General features: G+C 51.5%; 2 protein-coding genes across 2 annotated transcripts in view; one reads left to right on the forward strand and one right to left on the reverse strand.

The window, feature by feature from the left end:
• LOC128899796 (zinc finger protein 850-like) overlaps positions 1-14,172 on the forward strand; it is a gene marked incomplete at its 3' end in the record, with an annotated part of 129,452 nt that overhangs the window by 29,406 nt on the left and 85,874 nt on the right. The gene's annotated exons all lie outside the window — the stretch shown is intronic.
• On the reverse strand, positions 3,521-4,477 carry LOC128899798 (olfactory receptor 14A16-like). Its single transcript, XM_054179499.1, has one exon. It carries the CDS (start codon positions 4,460-4,462, stop codon positions 3,521-3,523), a length of 942 nt encoding a protein of 313 aa, XP_054035474.1. The 5' UTR covers positions 4,463-4,477.

Here is a 14,172-nt window from a genome sequence, read left to right on the forward strand (position 1 = left end):
CATTATCTGAATTTCCCCAGTATAATCTGCATCAATGAGTCCTGCTATTATTAGAATTCCTGACATTGAGGCTGATGACCTACCTATCAAAAGACATCCTACTGCTTTACCATTAATTTTAATAGGTCCATACACTCCTGTGGGGATCCTTTGTGGCTCTTTGCCTGTTAAAGTCACTTCTACTGTTGTTGCCAGGTCCAGCCCGAGGCTGCCTGCAGTTGCTGGTCGTAGGACTGCTCGCTGCTGCTGTGAGGGGCACTGGAACTGGTCACTACTTGTGTCATCACGCGGCGACCTCTCGCGTTCTGCCGGGAGTTTCCCAAGCCCCGACAAACTGCTGTATTATGAGTATTGGTCTGGCATTTTTGACACCATACATTATTAGCTCTGCAGTTTCTACGTAGGTGGCCCATATTTCCACAGCGATAACATTGGAAACTGCTTGATTGTTGATTGCTAAATCGTCTCTGTCCTTTCTGGGATGCACGCAAAGGTACTAAGGCAGCCATAACATGTTGATTTGATTTTGCCTGTTCCTCTAATCCTGTCTTTAAATCTTTAACTGCCTCCACTAACATAGCCATAGGTCCTTCTGACAAATTCTGTGCCTTTTGTAATAATTCTGCTACCTCCCATGTAGGACCTAACGCGCTAATCAACTGTTTCACCTGCTGACTTCCATTTTGCATCAGACACTGTTTTAAAATCGGTTCTTGAATTGCAGCTTCCACCTGAGCAGCTCTCAAAGCACCCATTAACCTATCTATAAAACTCTCTACCGTCTCTCCTTTTCCTTGTTTAATTGACATATAATGTGGAGACTGGTTGTTATCTTTAATCTTTTCTATGGCCATTTTTGCTATATCTACTGATGCCTGTAACTTTACGGGATTTATCAATGCCTGTAACTCCATCCTTTCATATCGTCCTGTGCCTAACAGTTCATCCATAGTAACTCCTACTAATGGATCATTTTGTTGCCAAGGAGCGTTCACTACTTGCCTGGCAAATTCCTCCCACTGCCTTGCAAATATTATAAATTGCGCAGACGTCAATAACAGCTTCATTATATTCTAGGTATCCTTCGGTAACATATTATAGTTTTGAAACAAATAATACAACATCTGCCTCGAGGGTTCTGATTGAATGCCATATTGTGATACCGTCTGTCTTAACTGTGATATAAATTTCCAAGGCAATGCTACCGCCTCTGCTCGTACTCCTTGCGCTGCTTGCATATACACCACAGGACAAGCAAGTGACGACTCCATTAATCGACCAAATACCTCCATATCTCCTTCGCTATGAACTTCCTCAGCAACCCTTCTCCAAAAATCTCGTCTATCTGCTGCTGTTTTCTCATTCCCTTTTAACAAACATTCTTCATCCTTTTGTACCTCATCTGTTCTTTGTCTCAACTCGCTCTCTAACGGGAGTGGAGGAAGCTCCTTATCACTACTACATGCCACTGGAGCACTTGATGTCTCTACTTTAGCCCCTAATCCCCGTATTCGAGCAGCATTGTGCTCTTGTAATTGTCGCTGAGTTTCCAGGGGTAATTCTATACCAGACATCTTTACAGCACCTTGCTCTTCCTCATCTACCACCTGCAATCTATGTCTTGCTTGCAAAGCTGCCTTTTGCTCTGCTGCATGTTGATCAAGTATAGTCATAACTACCTTCCATGGCTTACTATTTCTTTTGCAACTTTATCATCATCTATTCCTGCTATCCATAAATCCTGACCATATTGTTTCCACTGTACTCTTTCAAAAACTTCATTAGGATCCTTAAAATATCCCAAGTTTTCTGCATGCTCTAACATAGGCATTAACTCCTTTTTAACATCTAATTTTGATCCTTGCTTTTCTAAAAAGCACTTAAACAAATGGTACGCTGCCTGCCTATCCATTATAACATTAGTACCTGTGCGCACAGTCCTTACATCAGCAGTTCCAGGTTACAGCGTCTTCAGCTCCCAGGCTGGCTCCTTATCTTTGTCCAAGCAGCCTCCGGTACTGCTATCCCAGGCCGGCTTCTTGCCTCCGTGCTCACGAACGTACACCTAGTCCCCGGGGAACATTTCTGCAGACTTCTCTGTGAGTCTGCGACCCTCTCTGTGGGGTCCACGACCCTCTCTGTGGGGTCCACAACCCTCTCTGTGGGGTCCCTTGTTCAGGCGCCACTTGCCGCAAGAAGGGGCTGACAAACGATCAATGTGATCAACCAGAGTCCAACTTTATTAAACACCAGACACACTTATATACAATTGCTGTTAATTATGCCTACTAGTCAACTTCTCATTGCCTATACTCTAAATGCCAGCCACTCCTCTTGGTTACTGCACCCTGTTGTTTTTCAGTTTCTCGGTACTTTCCAGCACCTTCAGGGACGTAAACAGCTTCGGGGTTACTCCAAGTCAATGAGGTCACTCAGCGTCGCAGGGCCTCCCTGAGTTCTGTGCTTCTGTAGGTCCTTCTCATTGAATTCCACTGCAGCATTCAATCCCTTCATCTCAGCCCACTCCTCTACACCAAATTGTGCTGTGCATGGCCCAGAATGTCCTAGAATGTGGTCAGGGAATGCAGCTGTACTGGCAGTGCATAAGGGGATAGAGATTTTATTAGGATAAGGTCTAATGTGTACCTGGAGGGATGAAAGGGATTCTCTTTAGACTGGGACAGGGCCCAGACTATGCAGAGAGGGCATGAGGGTTGTTTGTACTGGGATGGATGCAAATGGTACTGGAAAGGGAGCGAGGGGATAGATTCTGTGCTGGGATGAGACTCAGGCTGCAGAGCTAGAGGACAGTAGGATCCAGTTTGGACTGGGATGAGGCCACATCTGTACTGGGAGGGATTAAAGGAACCATGCTTGGACTGAGTCTGTACTGGAAAGGGGTCAAGGTATCTGGTATGGACTCTGAGTAGGTGCAGTCTGTAATGGGAGGGGGTTGGGGGATGAAGGCATGAGGAGACCTCCTGTTCTGATGGCAGTGCTGCTCTGGAGCACAGCTCTGTCCCACAAGCAGCCCTGGCCTGTGCCCACCTGCAGTCCCAGCACTGCCACACAGCAGCACAGTGCCCAAGCTGCCAGAGCACTCAGGCCTTGCCCCAGCACAGAAGCTCAGCAGGAGAGGGTGGAAGGAAAGAAAGAAGAGCTCGAGAGAGCCCAAGCTCTGGGGCTCCCTGCACTGCCGCACACAGTTCCTCCACCTCTGCACACAGGCACTGCCCAGCAGCTCCACAGAAGCCTTGGAGGAAGAAACTCAAAGAAACAACTCCCTGCAGGGTCCTTTATTCTGTTGAGCACACACAGGGAGCACAGCTCCTCATGTCTGCAGCCTCTGGGTCACACCAGACAGGACAACACTGAACCAGAAATGGTCTGAAGAAAGACATTTGTGTGGCAACAACATTCTCACAGGGGGAACAGCCCCAGCAGCAGCCAGAACTCGAGCAGCCAGGCTGGGCCTGCACTGAGTGACATCAGAACTGCTCTGCAGGAGAAGACAAAGAGTTTATTGCTTCTGAAACCACCCAGTGATGAATTTGCTCAGGGCAGCCTTGAGCTCCTGGTTTCTCAGGCTGTAGATGAGAGGGTTCACTGCTGGAGGCACCACCGAGTACAGGACTGACGTGACCAGATCCAGGGATGGGGAGGAGATGGAGGAAGGCTTCAGGTAGGCAAAGAAGGCAGTGGTGAGAAAGAGGGAGACCACAGCCAGGTGAGGGAGGCAGGTGGCAAAGGTTTTGTGGCGTCCCTGCTGAGAGGGGATCCTCAGCACTGCCCTGAAGATCTGCACATAGGACACCACAATGAATATGAAACAGAAAAAGACTAAACAGACACTGACCACAATAAGCCAAATTTCCCTGAGGTAGGATGTGGAGCAGGAGAGCTTGAGGATCTGGGGTATTTCACAGAAGAACTGCTCCAGAACATTGCCCTGGCAGAGGGGAAGGGAAAATGTATTAGCTGTGTGCAGAAGAGCATAGAGAAAGCCAGAGGCCCAGGCAGCTGCTGCCATGTGGAGACAAACTCTGCTGCCCAGGAGGGTCTCATAGTGCAGGGGTCTGCAGATGGCAACATAGCGATCGTAGGACATGGTGGTGAGGAGAGAAAACTCTGCCTGAATTAGGAATACGAAAAAGAAGAGCTGGAGAACACATCCTGCATAGGAGATGTCCCTGGTGTCCCTCAGGGAATTGTCCATGGATTTTGGCACAGTGGTGGAGATGGCACCCAGGTCAATGAGGGAAAGGTTGAGGAGGAAGAAGTACATGGGGGTGTGGAGGTGGTGGTCCCAGGCTATGATGGTGATGATGAGGCCATTGCCCAGCAGGGCAGCCAGGTAGATGGCCAGGAAGAGGCAGAAGTGCAGGAGCTGCAGCTGCCTTGGGCCAGAGAATGGCAGGAGGAGGAAGTGGGTGATGGAGCTGCTGTTGGCCATCTGCTGCATCTGGCCATGAGGCACTGTCAGAAGAGAAGGAGACAGTGACAAGTCAGAAGAGAGTTCTCTCAGCTCAACCAAAACCACTCCCCACAGACCCTCCCCTGTCACACAGACACCTGCTGCTTCTTCTCAGGGACTCTTCCTTCAGCTCCAAGGCTGCAGCACTACTTGGTCATGGCTTAGGCTAAAAGGCAAGAGTGGGAGAGGTCCCCATGGACTCTAAGTCACCCTACTCTGCACCTCAGCTGGAGGGTGACCATGCTCCCATGTCACCCTGCACAGCCACCAGACACTGCTGAGAGCAGAGGGATCCACCACACACCACTCAGTGTCTCAGGGTCTCAGCATCCCACTTCTAGGGCAGGAGACACTTGGCTCAGTGTCCCCTGGAAGGCAGCACAGCCTGGATGGGCACCTCAAGGACACAGCCAAGGCATGACCATGGCAGCTCCTGCAGTCAGCTCATTGCCAGCCTCACAGCCTGCACTGCCCAAAGATTCCCAGGCTGGAGGACTGCTGGGACACCTCATTGCTGTAGCTCCACCTGCACAGAAGATCTCACAGTGTCTGTGCCTGACTCTGCAGCTGAGGCTTCCATGCCCAGATAGTCATCAGCAACACAAAGGTCATCTGAGACAGGCAAGGAGAGGGATGGACAGACACTCAGGAAAGCCCTCAGGTGAGGACTGTAGGCACTTGGTGAGGTTCCCAGTAAAGCTCTGTGTGATGGTTTAAGAGGCTCAGCCCCTGCTCTAAAAGCACTGCTGAGTTTTCCTGCTCACCATCCAGGCCAGAGACAGTGGAAGCAAAGATTCAGGAGAGCAGAGCCTGGGTCAGGAATCCCTGGCCTGAACATAGTCATGAAAAGTCCCCCTGAAAACGTTCTGGAAATGAGCTGGAGATGAGAGCAGCCCTGACCCACACAGCAGCCTCTCCACAGCAGAAGGACCCTGTCCTGCCCTGGACTGCCCTCTCTTGCCCTGCCAAGGGTGACTCCTTCTAACCACAGCTTCTCCCCAAAGCAGCATGAAGAGCTCCCTGGGCTGCTTGGAGCTGAGCCTCACAGGCAGCAGAGTCCCTGCCCCAGCACATAGCCCCAGCTTTAGGAGATGCCTCCAGGAACTGCAGCTGCACTGCCCTGCAACCACGACTAACCCTGTCAGCAACTGCAGTGACTTCTCCTCCAGTGAACTCTCAGCATCCTCCCAGTCCTGGCCACCTTGAAGCTCTTTTTGCCTTCCTCATCTGTGCTGTGCTGTGCAGAGGAGCTGCTCCCGGCCAGAGCTCCATCATGCCAAGGAGCCTGGCCCAGCTCAGCAGCACCAGACCAGCCCAAGGCATTTAAAGGAGCCCTCTGGTGGCTTTGGTGCCAAGTCCATGAACCTCAGAGACTGAGAAGCTGATGAAACCTCTCCAGAAGTCAAAGTCAGATTCAAACTCTGAAGTTTCTTCTACTTTTAATGGGTCCCAGTGAAGCATACTGGGAAAGGGTCCCCAGCGTCTCCTTAGTGCACAACATAGTGGATGCAAGGGAAGCATCACTGGAGGCACTGAAGCATCTCCAGGCTGTGATGCGAGCAGAGAACTGAGGCAGTGCTGACAGGTCAGGACAAGCAGCTAAAGGTATCTCTGCTGCTGAGCAAACCTGGAGGGGTTTCATTGATCCAAAGGGCCAAGCCCTGACCCCCAGCCCCTGGCAAGGCAGATCCTGTCCCTCACCTGTGGCTCAGGGCTCTGCTGGGGTCAGTGGGGAGTGAGGATGAGCAGTGAGCAGGGTGGGACCTTGACAGGTTTTGCTATGATTTGCTGCTGAAAAGTAATGAACTGTACCTTTAAAAGTACTTTTCATCAGATGCTTTGTGCAATAAAAACCTCTCCAATTAGCTGCAGAAACCTTGGCAATAATTAGAGGTTCAGCAGTATTTAATGAGCCCCATGGAGTATTTGGGGCTGATTACATCATCCTTAGGTACTGCCAGGAGACTCTGCCAAGGGACTGCCAAGAAGTCTCTCAACAAGTCCAAGTCAGAAGCAAACTCCAAAGTACCTTGAAGCACTGATTGGCCTCACTGAGGCTTGTTGCTGACAAAGGCTCCCCAGGGACTCCTTAGAGCAGCTTGGTAGAGGCCAGGATTGCAGGGAGACAAAGGCAAAGTACAGGGCAGAAAACCTTGCCTTTGGTCTAGGAAGCAGAAAGGCCAAGCTCTGACCACTGCCCTTGCAATAGTAAAGCCTGAAAGCCTCAATGAAAAATTTCTCCTCACAGGTCTTGGTGACAGAGGCAAGTGCCAGAGCCAAGGGCACAAAGACCTTGGTCCTGTTGGGCCTCTCAGCCTTGCCAGAGCCCTTGGCTATCCCTTCTGCAGCCTCTCCTACACTGTCCCATGCGTGCAGCTCTTTCCCTTCAGGCTGCTGACACCAAATCTTGCTTCCCCAGCCAGCTCTCCCCCTGCTATTTCCATCCTTTCCCTGAGCTGTCTCAGCTCTCCCTGCCATTTCCTGACCCCTCTGGATGACCTCATGCATAGCAGCTCTGCCCTTTGAGGGACATTTCTTTGGCCTTCTCTCCCCTCTGAACCTTCCAAGCTGCACTGAGTGGAGATTTTAGTCTCTTCCCATTCTTGAAAAGAGCTCCATCCTCTGTGAAACCACCCTTCAGCCATGTGCACACTGCTCTGGCAGTGCTCTGAGCCTCCATTCAGCAGGCTGAAGCAGCCCAGGTCCCTCAGCCTCTCCACAGAGATGTCAAGCCCCATCCTCGCAGATATCCTCTGCTAACTCTCCATTTCCTCCCTACTCTTCTAGCCTGGAGAATGCCTCATCCACACACTATGAATCCAGAGGTGGCCACAGCAGTGCTGAGTCCGGGGGAGGACAACTCCTGTGTCTGGGTGGCCACACTCCTCCTGCCACAGCCCAGCTGCAGTTGGCCGCCTTCACTCTGCTCAGGCTCTGCTCCATGCCAGGGCAGGGTTTGCTGCATCCCAGGGTATTTTGAATGGTTCCTGATGGACCCTGTGGTGGCTTTCTGACTGGGGATGGGACACACCAGAACATCCAGCTCCAAAGAACAGACAGACAGTTTGTACTGGGATGGGGCCCATTCTGTCAGGAAGTGGGAAAGGGGATATACATTGTAATGGGAGGAGTCCCAGAGAAGTGGTTGGAGGGCTTCAGGTGGTGTAGCCTTTCCTGGGAGTGGACACAATCTGTACTGGGACAGAGTACTGTTATGGTTGTTATTAATATTTAATGATTGGCTGCACCAGGGGAAGTTTAGGCTGGAGGTGAGGAGAAAGTTCTTCCCAGAAAGAAGAATTTGCTACTGGAATGTGCTGCCCAGGGAGGTGGTGGAGTCACCATCACTGGAGGTGTTCAAAAAAGATTGGATGTGGCACTTGGAGCCATGGTTTAGGTGTCAGGGGGTGTTGGGTGGTAGGTTGGACTTGAGGATCTCTGAGGTCTTTTCCAACCTGGCTGATTCTGTGTTTTTGGGATTAGAAGGTGAAGGGAAAAGTTTGAACACAGCTGGTGACCAAACCAATGACTGGTGACAAACCCAAGAGATTCCAAAACATGTAGTGAAAGGGGAGGAGAACATCTGCCCAGCTGATGGAATGAGAAACTCAAGAGTCTCCCAAAAGCAACAGAAAGAAGGAAAAAGAACCTCAGGAAAGCCTTGCTCAGTATTGCTCTATGAAATGCAGACAGGCCTTAGGCCTGGTCCTTGCAATGGGAGGTTAGGAGAATACCGAGGCTTAGGGCCTGCTCTTGAAGGTGACATTTGCCCTCTCTTCCCAGAGAGGTCCTTGCTGTCCCTTGTTCTGCTCCCTGAAGCAGACCAGCACTCACACAAGCCCTGCACTATAGCAGCCATGCAAACAAAGGTGAACAAGCTCAGGGTTATTGCTCCAACCAACTTCTTGAGACTGAAGCCCAAGGCAGGAATCCACAACCATAGCCAGGCCCAGAGCTCTGAGAAGCCCCAGGTGGTGTCTTCCTTTTGCACTTCATGCAGAATCTGCTTGGTTCCCATATCTCACTGATCATAGAATGGGCTGGGCTGGAAGGCACCTCCAAAGGTTATCTTGTCCAACCTTCCCAGGGTCATCCTCAACCAGATCAGGTTACCCAGAGCTCTGTCAAGCCTCACCTTGAATATCTCCAGGGATGGGACCCCAAGCCCCTTCCTGGGCAACCTGTTCCAGTGTTCCACTACCCTCATGGTGCTTCCTGCACAATCCTGCTCTGTTCCCATCTCTCACCCATGTCTATGGATGTCCTTCCTCTCTGATCCATGGAAACACAACAGCTTGTGTTCAGTGCTGGGCCCACTCCTCCTTCTCAGGCAAAGACCATGCCTGGAGCCATTCCCTCCTCAGCAGCTATTTCTGCTACCTGTTTCACTCCTCCCTGGGAAGCTGATCCTGCACCTGCAGTCCTATTCCAGAGGACTGGAAGAGCAGAGATCTTCACCATGGACTTTTCTGCCTCGCTTTTTCCTGAGCAAGGCAGAAACACTCAGGCAAAGCTGTGCCAAGCAGAAGCCCTTTCCTGTGCAGCATTGTTTCATTTGTGCCATTTCACATCTCCTTGGACCCAACTTTGAGTCTCTCACTGATCAGCCACAGTTGTATTTGTGAGCACTGCCTCAGGGGCACAGATTCCTGACCAGCTGAGGGGTAATCTTTTCCGGCCTTTACTGCCACATCTCCAATACTTTCCCTTTCCCCCTGGTGCTGCCCACCCTGTGTGTTTCTTCCTTATTATGGGATGGTGACAGCCTGGATGGATGCACACCCTGAGTGTTTTTCCCACAGAGGTGCCTTGACTTCAGGCAGTCAATGTTTGCTAACCAGTTAGGTTGCATGTCTGGACACATTTGGAGTCTCTCTTCTTTGGATCAGGAGCCTCTTCCATCCCCATCCTGTGCCTCTAGTTCTGGATTATCCTTAAGGGAAGTGTTCATCCACAAGCTCAACAGGAGCCACCAGTGTGCACTTGCAGCCCAGAGAGCCAATTGTATCCTGGGCTGCAGCAAGAGAAATGTGGCCAGCAGGGCCAGGGAGGTGATTCTCCCACTCTGCTCCACCCTGGTGAGACCACACCTGGAGAACTGTGTCCAGTTCTGGAACATCTATTATAAGAAAGCTCTGGAGGTGCTGGAAGGTGTCCAGAGAAGGGCCACAAGGATGAGCAGAGGGCTGGAGCTGCTCTGCTATGAGGACAGACTGAGGGAGATGGAGCTGTTCAGTCTGGAGAAGAGAAGGCTCCAAGGAGACCTTCTTGTGGCCTTCCAGTATCTGAAGGAGGCTACAAGAAAGCTGGGGAGGGACTTTTTAGGGTGTTGGGTAGGGATAGGACTGGGGGGCATGGAGCACAACTGGATGTGGGGAGATTCAGATTGGATGTTAGGAAGAAATTCTTCCCCATGAGGGTGGAGAGACACTGGCACAGGTTGCACAGGTAGGTGGTGGAAGCCTTATCCCTGGAGGGTTTTAAGGCCCAGCTGGATGTGGCTCTGAGCACCCTGATGTGGTGAGGTGTCCCTGCCCATGGCAGGGGGGTTGGAGCTGGATGATCCTTGAGGTCCCTTCCAACCCTGACCATTCTGTGATTCTCAGCATGTCCAAGAGGTAATATCAGGTATTGGAATTCCAGTGAATGCCCTCCCCCCTCCAGCCCTTCCTTAGGGCTCTCAGGGCAGTTGGTGCACCCCCAGCAGTTGCTCTCATCAGCTCTCTGTGTTGTGTTCTGTGTCCATCCAGAATGGACATTTGCTACCAAGGGCTTTCTTTCTAGATTCAGGTGATGAGATTTTCAGTTCCCTTTCTCCCTCTCTTCAGTCTGGTGTTCCTTCTCCTGCACTAGTGCCTGCTGGGACAGGATCCATGTGATTAAGAGGAACCCAGTGACAATTCCTGGGGAGCCTCAGATTCACTGGAGGTGATCTGCACCATGCAATGTCCAGAGCAATGTGAACCCCACAGCACTCAAGGGAACAAACAGTTAGAGAGCAGCCCCATGGAGGGCCTGGGAGTTCTGGTGGGCAGCAAGTTCTGCATGGGACAGCAATGTGCCCTGGTGGCCAAGAAGGCCAATGGGATGCTGGGGTGCATTTGGAAGAGTGTGGCCAGCAGATCCAGGGAGGTTGTCTGGCTGCCCAGAGAGGTTGTGGAGTCTCCTTCTCTGGAGGCTTTTCAGCCCTGTCTGGATGTGTTCCTGTGAGACCTGCACTGGATTCTATGGTCCTGTTCTGGCAGGGGCACTCAGAGATCTCCAGAGGTCCCTTCCAACCCCTAACATCCTGTCACCTGTGACCCTGTGAATTGTCACAGGGCTCTGAATCCAAAGGAGATCCCAGTAGCAAATACCAGCTACAAATCATGAAGTCTGTCTGAGCTTCATCTTCAAGGATCCTTCTGAAGTCACCTTCCACTGCCCCCTTGGGCTCTTCTGGGCTCTCAGCTAATGCATCCATGTGGCAAGTCCAGCTGCCTTCAAAGCAGTGGAAGTTGTTCACAGAAGCTGAGAGGCTCTTTCCATTTTGCTTGGAGGGGCTCCTGATTGTCATGGGTTGAATTGACTCTGCTGCTGTTATCCAGACCATGCTGCAGCCATGCCAGCCTCAGAAATGGAAGTGCTGGCTGGAGCAAAGGATTGTGGGGCTTGAAGTTCAGATTGCAGCATGGGAGGCTCCCAGTTCTAGTTGCTGTTTCTGGGTTCTGGGATGTTTTGGGTGTTGGCTGCTCCACTGGGATGGCAGTGGGACAGGGAGGGATAGGGGAACAGCTCCCTGCTTTGGGCTTTTGCCTTGCTTGCTGCTGCTTGCTGCTGCTTTCCACTGTGCCTGTTCTGCACACAGGCTGAGGTCACTGTACTTTTGTACTCTGATGATCTGATTTGCTCAGGAAACTTCTCTCATTTGTTTCTATATCAACACAAAGAGGTTTTGTGTGGTGTTCCTTCCCCCTCAGTTCTCTGTTGGGGGAGGCAGAGAGGTTAAGCTGCTGGTTCAGCTGAACCCAGTACATTCCTTTTCTGGAGCCCAGCGTGGGGCAGGAAAGCAGCTGCCTTAATGAGGACAGAATTTGGCAGGACTGAACTAACAAAAAGAGAGAAGAGGAGGATTGAATTAAGGCTTGAGGCTTGTCAACAGAGTTTGGCAGAAGTTTTCTTACCTGTGCTGTGTTCACTCAGTAACTAACTAACTAACTAACTAAGGTTGGAAGAGACCCCAAGGATCATCAAGTCCAACCTGTTCCAACAGACCTCACAACTAGATCATAGCACCAAGTGCCACGTCCAATCTCCCCTTGAACACCTCCAGGGACGGCGACTCCACCACCTCCCTGGGCAGCCCATTCCAATGACGAATGACTCGCTCAGTGAAGAACTTTTTCCTCACCTCCAGTCTAAACCTCCCCTGACACAACTTGAGACTGTGTCCCCTTGTTCTGGTGCTGGTTGCCTGGGAGAAGAGACCAACCCCCTCCTGTCTACAACCACCTTTCAGGTAGTTGTAGAGGGCAATGAGGTCGCCTCTGATCCTTCTCTTCTCCAGGCTAAACAATCCCAGCTCCCTCAGCCTCTCCTCACAGGGCTGTGCTCAAGGCCTCTCACCAGCCTTGTTGCCCTTCTCTGGACACGTTCAAGTGTCTCGATGTCTTTCCTAAACTGAGGGGCCCACAACTGGACACAGTACTCAAGGTGTGGCCTAACCAATGCAGAGTACAGGGGCACAATGACCTCCCTGCTCCTGCTGGCCACACTATTCCTAATACAGGCCAGGATGCCATTGGCCTTCTTGGCCACCTGGGCACACTGCTGGCTCATGTTTAGGCGGGTGTCAATCAGCACCCCCAGGTCCCTCTCTGTTTGGCAGCTCTCCAGCCACTCTGACCCCAGCCTGTAGCTCTGCATGGGGTTGCCGTGGCCAAAGTGCAGCACCCGGCACTTGGACTTATTAAATGCCATCCCATTGGACTCTGCCCATCTGTCCAGTCGGTCAAGGTCCCTCTGCAGAGCCTTTCCACCCTCTAACTGACTAACATCTGTTCCCAACTTGGTGTCATCTGCAAACTTGCTGATGACTGACTCAATGCCCTCATCCATATCATTAATGAAGATGTTAAAGAGGATGGGGCCCAGCACTGATCCCTGGGGGACGCCACTGGTGACTGGCCGCCAGCCGGATGTGGCACCATTCACCACCACTCTCTGGGCTCGGCCCTCCAGCCAGTTCCTAACCCAGCACAGAGTGTTGTGGTCCAAACCACGAGCTGACAGCTTAGCCAGCAGTTTACTGTGGGGGACAGGTGTCAAAGGCCTTGCTGAAGTCCAGATAGACTACATCCACAGGCCTCCCCACATCCACCAGACGGGTCACCTGATCATAGAAGGAGATCAGGTTGGAGAGGCAGGACCTGCCCTTCCTAAATCCATGTTGGCTGGACCTGAGCCCTTGGCCATCCTTCAGGTGCGCAGTTATTGCCGCCAGGATAATCTGCTCCATCACTTTCCCTGGCACTGAGGTCAGGCTGACTGGGCTGTAGTTTCCAGGTTCCTCCATCCGTCCCTTCTTGTGGATGGGGACCACATTGGCCAGTTTCCAGTCACCTGGGACCTCTCCAGTGAGCCAGGACTGGAGGAAAATGATGGAGAGCGGCTTGGCCAGCTCATCTGCCAGCTCTCTCAGCACCCTAGGATGGATCCCATCCGGTCCCATGGACTTATGGGTGTCCAAGTGGCTCAGCAGGTCCCGGACTAATTCCTCATGGATTTCTGGGGCATTACACTGCTCCCCGACCCTATTACCCAGCTCAGGAGGCCACTCATCCTGGACTCCTACCTTGCTGTTAAACATTGAGGCAAAGAAGGCGTTCAGGACCTCAGCCTTTTCCTCATTTTCGGTCACCATGTTCCCCTCCAGGTCCAGTAAGGAGTGGAGGTTCTTCTTGCCCTTCTTTTTAGCGTTGATATATTTGTAAAATTGCTTTTTATTATCTTTCACAGAGGTGGCCAGCTTCAGTTCCAACTGGGCCTTTGCCTCTCTAATTTTATTCCTACATAAGTCTAACCACTTCCTTAAACATACCTCGAGAAGCCTTCCCCTCCTTCCAAAGGTGATACAGCCTCTTTTTTTCCCTTAAATCCTTCAGGAGCTGCTTGCTCATCCAGGCCGGTCGCCTTCCCCTGCCGGCTCATCTTTCAGGCACATGTAGGAACCGCCAGTTCCTGTGCCTTCAAGAGCTCCTGTTTGAAGTATGTCCAACCCTCCTGGACCCCTCGGTTCATGAGGGTTGGTACCCAGGGAACTTTACAAATAAGTTTCTTAAAGAGGCTGAAGTTTGCCCTCCTGAAGTCCAAGGTGAAGGTTCTGTTGGTGCTCCTCCCTATCTCCCTGCAGATTGAAAACTTCACTATCTCGTGGTCACTGCACCCTAGGCAGCCTCCCACGGTCACATCTCCCACTAGCCCTTCCCTATTGGAGAGCAGCAAGTCAAGCAGAGCCTGTCCCCTGGTAGGCTCACTTAACAGCTGCGTCAGGAAGCAATCCTCTATCCGCTCCAGGAATCTTCTGGACTGCCTTCTCTCTGCTGAATTGAGTTCCCAGCAGATATCTGGCAGACTGAAGTCACCCACGAGGACAAGATCTGATGATCTTGAAACAGCCTCCAGGTGTTTGTAGAATAATTCATCAACCTCCTCATCCT

This window comes from Dryobates pubescens, unplaced genomic scaffold (assembly GCF_014839835.1).
Source record: "Dryobates pubescens isolate bDryPub1 unplaced genomic scaffold, bDryPub1.pri scaffold_67_arrow_ctg1, whole genome shotgun sequence".
Taxonomy (NCBI): Eukaryota; Metazoa; Chordata; class Aves; order Piciformes; family Picidae; genus Dryobates; species Dryobates pubescens.

Bases quoted from the DNA above. Each gene is read 5' to 3' on its own strand.
- LOC128899798 (XM_054179499.1), bottom strand. From the start codon at position 4,462: ATGCAGCAGATGGCCAACAGCAGCTCCATCACCCACTTCCTCCTCCTG.